We start from the raw sequence: 14,366 nt of genomic DNA, 5'->3' as shown, positions 1-14,366 counted from the left end.
TTCTTTTTGTGTGTAAACATTTTCATGAGTTTTATAGTAGTGGTCTCATATTTGTCCTTTTGTGGTTAGATTTATTTCACTCGGCATAATGCCCTCCAGATTCATCCACGTTGTGAGATGCTTCAGAGATTCATCATCGTTGTTTATCATTTCGTAGTACTCCATTGTGTGTATGTACCATAGTTTTTTTATCCGTTCATCTGCTGATGGGCATCTAGGTTGTTTCCATCTTTTTGCTATTGTGAACAATGCTGCAATAAATATGGGTGTGCATATGCCTGTTCATGTGACAGCTCTTCTCTAGGATATATTTCTAGGAGTGGGATTGCTGGATCATATGGTATTTCTAGCTTTCTAAGAAAGTGCCATATTATTTTCCAAAATGTTTGTACCATTTTGCATTCCCACCAACAGCGCATGAGAGTTCCAATCTCCTTGCAGCCTCTCCAGTATTTCTTATTTTCTGTGTTTTTTTTTTTTTTAATTTGTGCCAGTAATGCCAGGGTGAGATGGTATCTCATTGTGGTTTTGATTTGCATTCTCTAGTGATGGAGAGCATTTCCTCATGTGTCTGTTAGTCGTCTTTTTTGGTGAATATCTGTTCAATTCCTTTGACTATTTTTTAACTGGATTATTTGTCTTTTTGTTTAAGAGGTGTTAGATTTTCCTGTAGATTTTAGAGATTAGTTCTTTGTTGGATTTGTCATAGCCAAATTTTTTTTTCCCTGTCTATAGGTTCTCTTTTTACTTTTTTGGTGAAGTCTTTCGATGAGCACAAGTGTTTAATTTTTAGAAGATCCCAGTTATCTACCTTATCTTCTGGAATTTGTGTATTGTTAGTTATAATTTGTATTCCGTTAATGCAGTGTATTAGGGCATCTAGCATTGATTCTATTTTTTCTTCTATGATCTTTATAGTTTTTAGTTTTATATTTAGGTCTTTGATCCATTTTGAATAATTTTTTGTGTATGGTGTGAGGTATGGGACCTGTTTCATTTTTTTGCAGATGGACATCCAGTTTTGCAAGCACCATTTGTTGAAAAGACTGTCTTTTCCCCATTTGATAGACTTTGGGCCCTTGTTGAAGATTGCGTGATGGTAGGTGGATAGATTCACATCCGGGTTCTCAATTCTGTTCTGTTGGTCAATGTATCTGTCATTGTACCAGTACCAGGCTCTTTTGACTGTCATAGCTGTACAGGAGGTTCTGAGGTCAGGTAGTGTGTGCCCTCCTACTTTATTCTCCTTCTTCAATAGTGCTTTACTTATTCCAGTCCTCTTCCCTTTTCATATAAAGTTAATAATTAGTTTTTCCATCTCTTTAAAGAATGTTGTTGGTATTTGGATTGGGATTGCATTGCATTTGCAGGTTGCTTTGGGTAGAATTGACATTTTGACAATGTTGAGTCTACCTATCCATGAGCATGGTATGTTTTTCCATTTATGTAGTTCTCTTTTAAGTAGTGTTTGTAGTTTTTTTTTTTTTTGTATAGGTCTTTTACATCTCTGGTTAAATTTATTCCTAAGTATTTTATTTTTTAGGGGATACTATAAATGGTATCGATTTGGTGATCTCCTTTTCATCTTTCTCTTTATTGGTGTATAGGAATTCAACTGATTTTTGTATGTTTATCTTGTGTCCTGCTAATCTGCTAGTTTTCTGGTGGAGTCTGTTGGGTTATCTTGTGTCCTGCTAATCTGCTAGTTTTCTGGTGGAGTCTGTTGGGTTTTCTATGTATAGTATCATATCATTCACAAATAGGGACAGTTTTACTTCTTCATTACCAATTTGGATGGTCTTTATTTCTTTTTCTTGCCTTATTGCTGTAGCTAGGACTTCCAGCACAATGTTAAATAGGAGTGGTGATAAAGGGCATCCTTTTCTTGTGCCTGTTCTCAAGAGGAATGTTTTCAGCCTCTTTCCATTAAAAATGATGTTGCCTGTTGGTTTTGCATGGATGCCCTTTATTATGTTGAGGAATTTCCCCTCTATGCCTATTTTATTGAGAGTTTTTATCAGGAATGGGTGTTGGACTTTGTTGAATTCCTTTTCTGAGCTGATTGAGATAATCGTGTGATTATTTTATTTTATTTATGTGGTGGGCTATGTTGATTGATTTTCTAATGTTGAGTCATCCTTGCATACCTTGTATGAATCCCACTTGGTCCTAGTGTATTTTTATTTTTTTTATCTGATGCTGAATTCTATTGGCTAGAATTTTGTTGAGAATTTTTGCATTTGTATTTATGAGACCTATTGGTCTGTAATTTTCTTTTTTTGTGGTGTCTCTGCCTGGTTTTGGTATCAAGGTTATGCTGGCTTTGTAGGAAGAATTTGGAAGTATCACTTCCTTTTCTATGTTCTGAAATACTTTGAGTAGTACTGGTGTAAGCTCTTCTCTGAATGTTTGGTAGAATTCTCCAGTGAAGTCATCTGGGCCAGGGCTTTTTTTTGTTGGGGAGTTTTTTTTTTAATTACCTTTTCAATCTCTACTCTTGTTATGGATCTGTTCAGATTTTCAACATCAGTCTGTGTTAGTTTGGTAGGTAGTGTGTTTCTAGAAAGTTGTCCATTTCCTCTAGGTTTTCAAATTTGTTGGAGTAAAGTTTTTCATAATACTCTGTTATGATCCTTTTTATTTCATTTGGGTCTGTTGTAATGTCCCCATTTCATTTCTTATTTGGGTTATTTGCATCCTATCCTGTTTTTCTTTTGTGAATTTGGCAAGTGCTTTCTCGATTTTGTTGATTGTTTCAAAGAACCAACTTTTGGTTTTGTTGATTCTTTCTACTCTCTATTTCATTTATTTCTGCTCTTATCTTTATTATTTTTTTCTTCTGGTGGCTGTGGGCTTCTTTTGCTGGTCCCTTTCTATTTGTTTGAGTTGTGTAGCTAATGTTTTGATTTCATCCCTTTCTTCTTTTTTGATGTGTGCATCTATTGCTATAAATTGACCTCTGAGCACTGCCTTTGTTGTGCCCCAAATGTTTTGGTATAATGTGTTTTAATTTTTGTTTGATTCTAGGAACTTTTTTATTCCATCTTTGATTTCTTCTATCACTCAGTGGTTTTTATGCAGGGTGTTAGTCAGCTTCCATGTATTTGATTTTTTTCCCTTGTTTTTCCTGTTGTTAATTTCTACTTTGATGGTGTTGTGATGAGAGAAGATACTTTGTATTATCTCAATGTTTTGAATTTTGTTGAGGGTTGCTTTGTGCCCTAAGATGTAGTGCATTCTGGAGAACATTCCATGTGGGTTGGAAAAGAGTATGTACTTTGCAGCTGTTGGGTGGAGTGATCTATATAAGTCTATAAGGTCAAGTTGTCTGATTGTGGCCTTTAGATCTTCTGTATCTTTGCTGAGTTTCTTTCTACATGTTCTGCCCTTTACTGAGACTAGTGTGTTTAAGTCTCCTACTATTATTGTGGAACTATCAATTTCTATTTTCCGTGCTGTTAGAGTTTGTTTTATGTATTTTGGAGCATTGTCATTGGGTGTGTAGATATTTATTATGGTTATGTCTTCATGGGAAACCCTGGTGGCATAGTAGTTAAGTGCTACGGCTGCTAACCAAAAGGTCGGCCATTCAAATCCACCGGGTGCTCCTTGGAAACTCTGTGGGGCAGTTCTACTCTGTCTTACAGGGTTGCTATGAGTCGGAATCGACTTGACGGCAACGGGTTTGGTTTTTATGTCTTCATGACGGATTGTCCCTTTAATCATTACATAAAACTCTTCTTTGTCTCTTATGGTGGATTTTGTTTTAAAGTCTATTTTATCTGAGACTAGTATTGCTGGGCTTGAATCTTTAAAAGAAAACAAAATAAAGGAAGGAAAAGAGTGATAGTTTGGGAGAAGGAGGATGGACCAAGAAGCTGGAAGTCTCAATGAGGTTAAAAAACAACTGTAGTAGGAAGGCATAGTAGTTTTAAACATGGCTCCAAGTTTTGTTGACGTTCCTCCCTCAGAAAAGTGTGTGGGGGTATGTATGTCCCCTTTTTTTTTTCATCTGGGCCCTGTGACCAGAATAGAATATGGCAGAAGTGATGCTATGCTACTTTCTGAGCCTAGACTTTAAGAAACTGGCAGCTTCCATTTTCCTCTCTCTTGGGTTGCTTGCCCTTTGAATCCAGCCACCATGCTGTGAGGAAGCCCAAGCCATAAAACTGAGAGTCCCACATGGAGAGCAATCAACAGCCAGCACCAATTCTCCAGCCATGTGAGTGATTCATCTTGGAAATGGATTCTCCAGCCCCAGTTGAACCATCCCAAATGATGTCATGTGGAGGTAAAGATGAATTGTCCCTGCTGAGCCCTGCCCAAGTTGCACATCTGTGAGCAAATGTTGTTTTGTTACTTCAGGCCATTAAGTTTTGTGTTGGCTTGTTATGCAGCAATAAATGACTAGAACAGAAGAACAGGATGCTGTTGAGAGACTACTATATGGGGGTTTAATATTTTTGAAATGGAGCAATTCTGAGTAATTATGATAACGAGTAGTAATGATAAGTATCAAGTTGTATTCATGGGAGTAGGTAAATGAAGTGGAGTGTGGTGGAGGTTGTATAATGCTGAGGCTCGGTGGTCCACATGGACTTTGGCAATGCCTATGAACTCAATGTAGAAAGGAAGACTGTGGTCCCTGTGTTAAAGTGCTCAATAAATGGACTGATATGAAGGTCTGCATATGAGAGGCAGAAGAAGGGGCAGAGGTGGTACAGTAGATGGCAGGTGACATTTGGCACTAAGATAGATGAATATTTGTCTTGAAGCAGCAATGGGGATCTAGGAGAAAGGAGTGCATATCCAGGTCAGTGGCACATACTATGTTTAAGAAGAAGCCATCTTTTAAGAGTTCAAGGGAGAGCTGAAGGCAAGAGGAGCTTCCTGTGAAAATACTGTGAGCATGAAAGAGTTTATTTATAATGAAACAAGCATATACATGTCCTTATACAAGTCATGTATAATACTCATATGCTTATACAAGTATGTGTTTGTTTATAAAGTTAAGTTCTATAAAGTCAGGAAAACTTTTGTCTTCTCTCTTTTCTTTTCGGTGCCTATTCCAGAGCTTGGCACATAGTATGTGCTCAGTAAATATATGTTTAATGGATGACTTCATTCATTTATAAAGGGTTGGGAGATGGGTAACCAAATAGTAGATGAGGAAAAATTTCTCTTTATAGAAGCATTCCAGCGAATAAATGAAAAAGAATAATAATTTTTAATATCATTTTGTAACCTGTAATGAGTTAATGGATCTAGATATCAATCATCATAACTTCTAACATCACAAGAACTGTCAACCAAGTTTTTTGTGCCTCCTGAAGAACACACTGATGTCTATGAAATAGTCATAAAAATTGAACCTGAATCTGATTAAGCCTCTAGAGCCAACTACCAACTTATAGGAAATACAGGGGAAAGAACATATTAAACTAGACTATGGGAATACATTACCAAAATTCATACCGTAAGACAAGTGTCTTGTTTTCAACAAATAAATTGCAAGAAAAAGAAAAGCGATGTGGGGGTAGCCTATACGTTTAAAGGAGACTTTAAAAGACATATCGACCAATTGCAATAATTAGCCCTTAATTTTGATTTGGAAACCCTGGTGGCGTAGTAGTTAAGAACTATGGCTGCCAACCAAAAGGTCGACAGTTTGAATCCACCAGGCGCTCCTTAGAAACTCTATGGGGCAGTTCTACTCTGTTCTATAAGGTCGCTATGAGTCGGAATCGACTCGACGGCAACAGGTTTTTTTTTTTTTTTATCTTGATTCTAGCCAACGGATTGTTTTAAAAAAAAAAGCCATGTGTGACTTTGGACAACTGGAAATTTGACATTGATTGGACACTGGACGATATTAAGAAATTATTTTTATTTGATGATGATTATTTTTTGGCTATAGGGTCGCTGTGAGTCAGAATCGAATTGATGGCACTGGGTTTGGTTTTGTTTAACGGTGTGTTAATGTTACTATGGTTTTAAAAGTCCTTATCTTTTAGACCTGCATGTGAATTGTTGATAAATGAAATGATATGATGTTCGGTATTTGCTTCAAAATAGTAAGGTGGGAGTATGTGAGGATATAGATAAAATGAGATTGGCTATAAGTTGTTGAAACTGGATAATGACTACATGGAGGTTCATAATACTATTCTACTTTTTTTTTTTTTTGAAAATTTCCCATGAGAAAAAGTTTCTAAAATGTTATGAGAGGGGTGCTAGATAAATTCTATTGGCCCCTCCGTATCAACTCTCCACTCTTCCCCACCATGCTCTGTGTCCGGGAGGTTGACCTCTATGGATAGAACCAGTGGGTTCTTGTGCCCTGTCCCTTCCAGTGGGTTTGAAAAATGGGATTCCTGTGGGAGACAGAAGGGATGAAGGAGAGTGAGGTTGTAGTTTTTAATTTCCCAGGCTCTACTCTCTCCCTGGTAAGTTACAGTGGGCTAGCTGCATCCCTCAACCAACCACAGGTCTTGGCTCCTTTGGGGGCCCTCTCCACCCATCCCTCTCTATTGCTATTATCTGCTCCCGCCCCTTGCCCAGGGCACTATCCTATCCCTAGTGGTTTCCCTATACCCTGCCTACACTTTTCTAAATAGTCCTTTATTAACCTCTTCTCAAATTACCCAATTTGAATACACCATCTGTTTCTTGCCGGGCCCCTGCTTGATACCAGAAGGCGATCAGCAGCAACAGAAGAATCAAGTGAAGAAGTACAGGGTAGTGAGGGGTGGGGTGCAGGGACATTGAAGTGAGAGGAGAGCACAGGGGACAGAGGTGATAGTCAAGATATTTAACAACTGGAAGATCACAGGCACCAACCAATCAGAATGGACTCCAGCTGTAGACAACTAGCACTGCTACTAGCACTGGTACATCCTGCTGAATCTCAGTGCTGCTGGAGGGATTATGATTTGGATGCTGTCAGGCCTCAGGATAGGACTGGTTTGGTTACTTGAACTCAAGTTTCCCAGATGGTCGGGGCGTGGTGGTTAGTGGTACCCTCAGATTTTTACCTCTCAGGGGAATCTCAGCTGCCAGCAGCGGCCGTGGGGGTGCAGCTAGAGAGCCTGTTACCTTTTGAAAACAGCCCTTAAATTGGCCCCAGGGAGCTGCGGTGGGGAAGAAAAGTGGTGACTCCATTAGAGAATGGTGCTCAGGTGGTTGCAAAATCCAAACCAGAGAGGTGGGGGGAGGCAAAGGGAAGGGAAGAGCCTCCTGTCCCTGAGACGTTGGTTGCACACAGCTGATAGTTCAAAATGGTTTAGAAGTAAAAAGTATAACCAGATATTCAGTGAAAGGTCCCCCTCCAATTTCTATCTCCCATTTGCCCAGTCCTCCACCCCAACTAGGTAGCCACTGTAATCTTTCAGAGATTTTTTAAATGCAGGTACAAGCAAATATGAGTACACACACCATTCCCCTCCTTTTAATAGAATGTATGCTTTATTGGACATCATGTCCTTAAAAATATATTGGAGATCTTTCCATAGTGACACATGCAGAACTTCCTTGCTCTATTGCCCCAGCTTCATGGTATTCCATTGAACAATAATGTATTTAATCACCTGTTTGTCAGTTTGTCATACTGTGGTGGCTTGTGTGTTGCTATGAGGCTAGAAGCTTTGCTGCTGGTATCACACATACAAGCAGGGTCACCCATGTTGGGCAGGTTTCAGCACAGATTTCAGACTAAATTAGCTAATTTGAGTGTGTATACAATAGAATATTGCCTGATATAGTACTAGAAGATGAGCCCCCCAGGTTAGAAAGCATTCAAAATATACAACAATGAACTCAAACATACCAGCGATCATGAAGATGGCACAGGACCGGGCAATGTGTCATTCTGTTATAAGGCCACCATGAGTCGGAGGCAATTCAACAGCAATTAACAGCAACATTGATAGACATTTAGGTTGTTTCCAATCTTTTGCTGTTATAAACAATTTAAAAACCCATTGCCGTGGAGTCGATTCCTACTCATAGTGACCCTATAGGACAGAATAGAACTGCCCCCATAGGGTTTCCAAGGATTGGCTGGTGGATTCAAACCACCAAATTTTTGGGTTAGCAGCAAGCACTTAACCCCTCCACCAACAATAGATGAGTGTAGAAAAAAATGAATGAATAGGTGAATGTTCAAATGGGTAACTTTGTCCATGGATCATTTTCAGTGTTTGCTAATTATTATCTCTGGAGTAAATTCCTAGAGAGAAGGTCTTTAAATTCAGGAGGGATATACTTGAGGTCGTACTTTGGCTCTCATAGACTTGTTTTAATTTTCTTCAGCTTCAACTTGAACTTGCATATGAGCAACTCATGAACTGTTCCACAGTTGGCACCTGGCATTGTGCTGTTGATAATATATAGCTTCCCCATTTTCTCTTTCCACAGATGCAATCGATTTGGTTCCTGTGTATTCCATCAGGCAAGATCCATATGTACAGTCGACATTTATGCTGTTGAAAAAAAGGTATTTCCACTGAAGAGGTGGAATTATATCATGCGATCTCTGGCATCGTTTTTTTATCACCAAGGCCATATTTTCCAACTGCTGTTCCTTCTTCATTGTTTCCAGCTTTTGCATTCTAAAAAAGAAAGTAATTACCAGTGCACCTTGATTGTATGTTGGATCAATTTCAGACTTCAGAAGTTGGTAAAAATTTCAATTTCTTCATCTTTGGCATTAGTGGTTGGTGAGTAAATTTGAATAATACTCTTATGAACTGGTCTTTCTTGTTGGCATATGGATACTATCCTATCACTGACAGCGTTGTACTTGAGGGTAGACCTTGAAATGTTCTTTTTTTTAATATATAATATATAATTTTTATTGTGCTTTAAGTGAAAGTTTACAAATCAAGTCAGTCTCTCACACAAAAACTTATATACACCTTGCTACACACTCCCTATTACTCTCCCCCTAATGAGACAGCCTGCTCTCTCCCTCCACTCTCTCTGTTCGTGTCCATTTCGCCAGCTTCTAACCCCCTCCATCCTCTCATCTCCACTCCAGGGAGGAGATGCCAACATAGTCTCAAGTGTCCACCTGATCCAAGAAGCTCACTCCTCACCAGCATCCCTCTCCAACCCATTGTCCAGTCCAATCCATGTCTGAAGAGTTGGCTTCGGGAATGGTTCCTGTCCTGGGCCAACAGAAGGTCTGGGGGCCATGACCACCGGGGTCCTTCTAGTCTCAGTCAGACCATTAAGTCTGGTCTTATGAGAATTTGGGGTCTGCAACCCACTGCTCTCCTGCTCCCTCAGGAGTTCTCTGTTGTGTTCCCTGTCAGAGCAGTCATCGGTTGTAGCCGGGCACCATCTAGTTCTTCTGGTCTCAGGATAATGTAGTCGCTGGTTCATGTGGCCCTTTCTGTCTCTTGGGCTCGTAATCGCCCTATGTCCTTGGTATTCTTCATTCTCCTTTGATCCAGGTGGGTTGAAACCAACTGATGCATCTTAGATGGCTGCTTGCTAGCATTTAAGACCCCAGACGCCACTCTTCAAAGTGGGATGCAGAATGTTTTGTTAATAGATTTTATTATGCCAATTGACTTAGATGTCCCCTGAAACCATGGTCCCCAGATTATGCCTGCCCCTGCTACGCTGGCCTTCGAAGCATTCAGTTTATTCAGGAAATTTCTTTGCTTTTGGCTTAGTCCAGTTGTGCTGACCTCCCCTGTATTGTGTGCTGTCTTTCCTTTCACCTAAAGTAGTTCCTATCTACTATCTAATTAGTGAATGCCCCCTCCCACCCTCTCTCCCTCCCCCTTCTCGTAACCACAAAAGAATGTTTTCTTCTCAGTTTAAACTATTTCTCAATTCTTATAATAGTGGTCTTATAAAATATTTGTCCTTTTGCAACTGACTAATTTCACTCAGCATAATGCCTTCCAGGTTTCTCCGTGTTATGAAATGTTTCACAGATTCCTCACTGTTCTTTATGGGTGCATAATATTCCATTGTGTGAATATACCATAATTTATTTATCCATTCATCCATTTATAGGCACCTTGGTTGCTTCCATCTTTTTGCTATTGTAAACAGTGCTGCAATAAACATAGGTGTGCATATATCTGTTCGTGTAAAGGCTCTTATTTCTCTAGGATATATTCCAAGGAGTGGGATTGCTGGATTGTATGGCAGTTCTATTTCTAGCTTTTTACGGAAGCTCCAAATTGATTTCCAAAGTGGTTGTACCATTTGACATTCCCACCAGGAGTGTATAAGTGTCCCAGTCTCTCCACAGCCTCTCCAACGTTTATTCTTTTGTGTTTTTTGGATTAATGCCAGCCTTGTTGGAGTGAAATGAAGTCTCATTGTAGTTTTGATCTGCATTTCTCTAATGGCTAATGATTGTAAACATTTCCTCATGTGTCTGTTAGCTACCTGAATGTCTTCTTTAGTGAAGTGTCTGTTCATATCTTTTGCCCATTTTTTAATTGGGTTGTCTTTTTGTAGTTGAGTTTTTGGAGTATCACGTAGATTTTAGAGATCAGGTGCTGATCAGAAATGTCATAGCTAAAAACTTTTTCCCAGTCTGTAGGTAGTCTTTTTACTCTTTTGGTGAAGTCTTTGGATGAGCATAGGTGTTTGATTTTTAGGAGCTCCCAGTTAACTAGTTTTTCTTTTGCATTCTTAATAATGTTTTGTATACTGTTTATGCCATGTATTAGGGCTCCTAACGCTGTCCCTGTTTTTTCTTCCATGATCTTTATCGTTTTAGATTTTATATTTAGGTCTTTGATGAAATGTTCTTTTTGACAATGAATGTGATGCCAGACAAATTGTGAGATGACATCAAAGACATCATACATAAAAAAAGCAAAAGGTCATTAAAAACACAGGAAAGAAAGAAAAGACCAAAATGGATGTCAAAAGAGACTCTGAAACTTGCTCTTGAAAGTAGAGTAGCTAAAGTGAATGAAAGAAATGATGGAGTAGAAGAGCTGGACTGAAGATTTCAAAGGGCAGCTCGAGAAGACAAAGTAAAGTATTATAATGAAATGTGCAAAGACCAGGAGTTACAAAAACAAAAGGGAAAAACACTCTCGGCATTTTTCAAGCTAAAAGAACTGAAGGAAAAAAATTAAGACTTGAATTGCAACACTGAAGGACTGTATGGGCAAAATATTAAACAATGAAGCAAGTGTCAAAAGAAGATAGAAGGAATACACAGAACAGAGTCACTGTACCAGAAAGAATTGGTCAATGTTCAACCATTTCAAGAGGTAGCATATGATCAAGAACGCATGTATCAAAGGAAGAAGTCCAAGCTGCACTGAAGGCAGTTATGAAACACAGGGCTCCAGGAATTGACAGAATACCAATTGAGATATTTCAACAAATACATGCAGAATTGGAAGCACTCACTGGCCTATGCCAAGAAATTTGGAAGACAGCTACCTGGCCAACTGACTGGAAGAGATCCATACTTGTACCCATTCCAAAGAAACGTGATCCAACAGAATGTGGAAATTATTAAACAATATCATTAATATCACACACAAGTAAAATTTTGCTGAAGATCATTCAAAAGCACTTGAAGCAGTACATCGATAGGGAACTTCCAGAAATTCAAGCCGGATTCAGAAGAGGACATTGAATGAGGGATATGATTGTTGATGTCACACGGATCCTGGCTGAAAGCAGAGAATACCAGAAAGATGTTTTCCTGTGTTTTTATCGACTATGCAAAGGCATTCCACTGTGTGGATCATAACAAATTACGGATAACATTTCAAAAAATGGACAGTTGTTCAAACAGAACAAGGGACAATATGTGGTTTAAAGTCAGGAAAAGCGTGCATCAGGGTTGTATGCTTTCACCACGCTTATTCAATCCTTATGCTGAGCAAATAATCCGAGAAGCTGGACTGTATGAAGAAGAATGAGGCATCAGGATTGGAGGAAGACTCATTAACAACCTGTGTTATGCAGATGACACAACTTTGTTGAAAGTGAAGAGGACTTGAAGCACTTATTGATGAAGAACAAAGACTACAGCCTTCAGTATGGATTACACATCAATACAAAGGAAACAAAAATCCTCACAACTGGACCAATAAGCAACATCATGATAAACGGAGAAAATACTGAAGTTGCAAATCCAGTCAAGGATTTCATTTTACTTGGATCCACAATCAATGCCAATGCAAGCAGCAGTTAAGAAATCAAACGATGTATTGCATTGGGCAAAGCTGATGCAAAAGGCCTCTTTAAAGCGTTAAAAAGCAAAAATGTCACCTTGAGGACTGTCATGGATTGAATTGTGCCCCCCCAAAATATCTGTCAACTTGGCTAGGTCATGATTCCCAGTATTGTGTGATTGTCCACCATTTCGTCATCTGATGTGATTTTCCTACGTCTTGTAAATCTTATCCCTATGACATTAATGAGGTAGGATTAGCAGCAGATATGTAGACTCAATATACAAGATTAATCTAAAATTTAAGCCAATCTCTTTTCAGATATAAAAGAGAGAAGCGAGCAGAGAATCAGGGGGACCTCATATCACCAAGAAAGCAGTGCTGGGGACAGAGTGTGTCCTTTGGACCTGGGGTTCCTGTGCGCACAAGCTCCTAGTCTGGGAGAAGATCCGTGACAAGGACCTTCTTCCAGTGAAAGCCTTCCCCTGGAGCTGACATCCTGAATTTGGACTTCTAGCCTACTAGACTGTGAAAGAATAAACTTCTGTTTATTGAAGCCATCTACTTGTGGTATTTCTGTTATAGCAGCACTAGATAGCTAAAACAAGGACTAAAGTGTGCCTGACACAAGCCTTAGTATTTTCAGTTGCCTCATATGCATGTGAAAGCTGGACAATCAATACGGAAGATCAAAGAGAAATTGATGTCTTTGAATTCTGGTGTTAGCGAATAATATTGAATATACCATGGACTGCTGGAAGAACAAACAAATCCGTGTTTGAAGAAGTACAGCCAGAACGCTCCTTAGAAGTGAGGATAGTGAGACTTTATCTCACATACTTCAAGCACGTTATTAGGAAGGACCAGTCCCTGGAGTGGTCGTGCTTGGTAAAGTAGAGGGTCAGCGAAAAAGAGATAAGATGGATTGACACAGTGGCTGCAACAACAGGCTCAAACATAGCAATGATTGTGAGGATAGCACTTAACAAGGCAAAGTTTTGTTCTATTGTACATAGGTTTGAGATGAGTCAGAACTGACTTGATAACACCTAATAACAACTACGAGCACTGAAATCCTTAAGATAAACTGGATGCTGCAACAGTTGCCCTCTTGGGTGTAGGGGTTGTTCCATCAGAGAACCTCTGCCTGAATCTGTGGTATACAATTTTTAGATGTCTCATGTGACCGGTACCAGTGGTATCTCTTCTTTTAGCATTGGTCCTCCAGTTATACTTTCTCTTAAGCTTGAATGGGCAACCACATTTGCCACAGGTTGACTTCTGAAGGTGCCAGGCCTTAGAGCCATATTGTTGGCTCAATGTGTGCATCTTACTGCAACGCTTTCTAAACGATGGCATTCCCTTCGTCGTTTCACTTCTGTGGAGAGACAAAAAGGTATCCATTCTTAATATGTCATGGTTCCTAGACATTCCATGAGCCTGGTCATCCCCTTTGAGTGGCATCTAATGTGTCTGTGTCTTTCTTAAATAGTGTTGCACAGAAGATAACACCTACTTTAGATGGGATAGCTCCTTCCTGTTGTAGACGCTATACTTTTATTAATATGGCCATAGTCTTCTTTGGCTTTTTAAGTAGCCACAGCACACATCCTTGTACCATCTCTAGTCTTGTAGTTAATTAAAGCCTTCAAGTCCTTGCATATGAATGGAAAAATATTTTTACCATTAGTGCTTATATAATTGGTCATCATGAACCTAAATGGAAGATCTTTCATTAATCCTCATGGGATATCATCTTGTTGGAGCCAGTCTAGCCCTGTCCTAGCAATCAAAATAGTTTTCAAACTCAATTTGGTGGTCTCTTACAATGGCCATCTTCACATTGTGAGTCATCTGCAGATGTGTCAGTATCTATTATTCTACATCTTCATCTCAGTCACTGCTAGTAAAAATGTTGAGTAAGACAAGGTACAGCAGCCATGGGAGTGTGCCACTTTGATAGTCAAGAAAGAACTTACCATTCAGCTACAATGACAGTCTTTAGCTGTAAATGCCTTTAGCATCTGCCTCAGCTTTTGAGCCAAGGCCATGCTTTTTTCTTCAGTAGCCCCTAGACAAGGACTGAGCGTGGTGGAGGTGCTAGGGTTTGGCTATTACTGCCTACTGTGGAACTCTTATGGGCAATCTTTGTTCTGGAGCTACCTGTTGTATCGTCTGAGACTTTGTCAGATCTGC

The 14,366-nt window shown here is 39.4% G+C and overlaps 1 protein-coding gene across 1 annotated transcript; it reads right to left on the bottom strand.

Moving 5' to 3' along the window:
• Positions 1 to 13,035: 13,035 nt before the first annotated feature.
• Positions 13,036 to 13,740, bottom strand: LOC111752786 (large ribosomal subunit protein eL37-like). Its single transcript, XM_064277904.1, has one exon. The coding sequence runs from the start codon at positions 13,632 to 13,634 to the stop codon at positions 13,248 to 13,250; it is 387 nt and encodes a 128-aa protein (XP_064133974.1). The 5' UTR covers positions 13,635 to 13,740; the 3' UTR covers positions 13,036 to 13,247.
• Positions 13,741 to 14,366: the final 626 nt, after the last annotated feature.

The sequence above is a fragment of the Loxodonta africana genome, chromosome X (assembly GCF_030014295.1).
Source record: "Loxodonta africana isolate mLoxAfr1 chromosome X, mLoxAfr1.hap2, whole genome shotgun sequence".
Classification (NCBI taxonomy): Eukaryota; Metazoa; Chordata; class Mammalia; order Proboscidea; family Elephantidae; genus Loxodonta; species Loxodonta africana.
The sequence above is the reverse complement of the archived record's forward strand: the minus strand, read 5'-3'. Positions and strand labels throughout refer to the sequence as shown.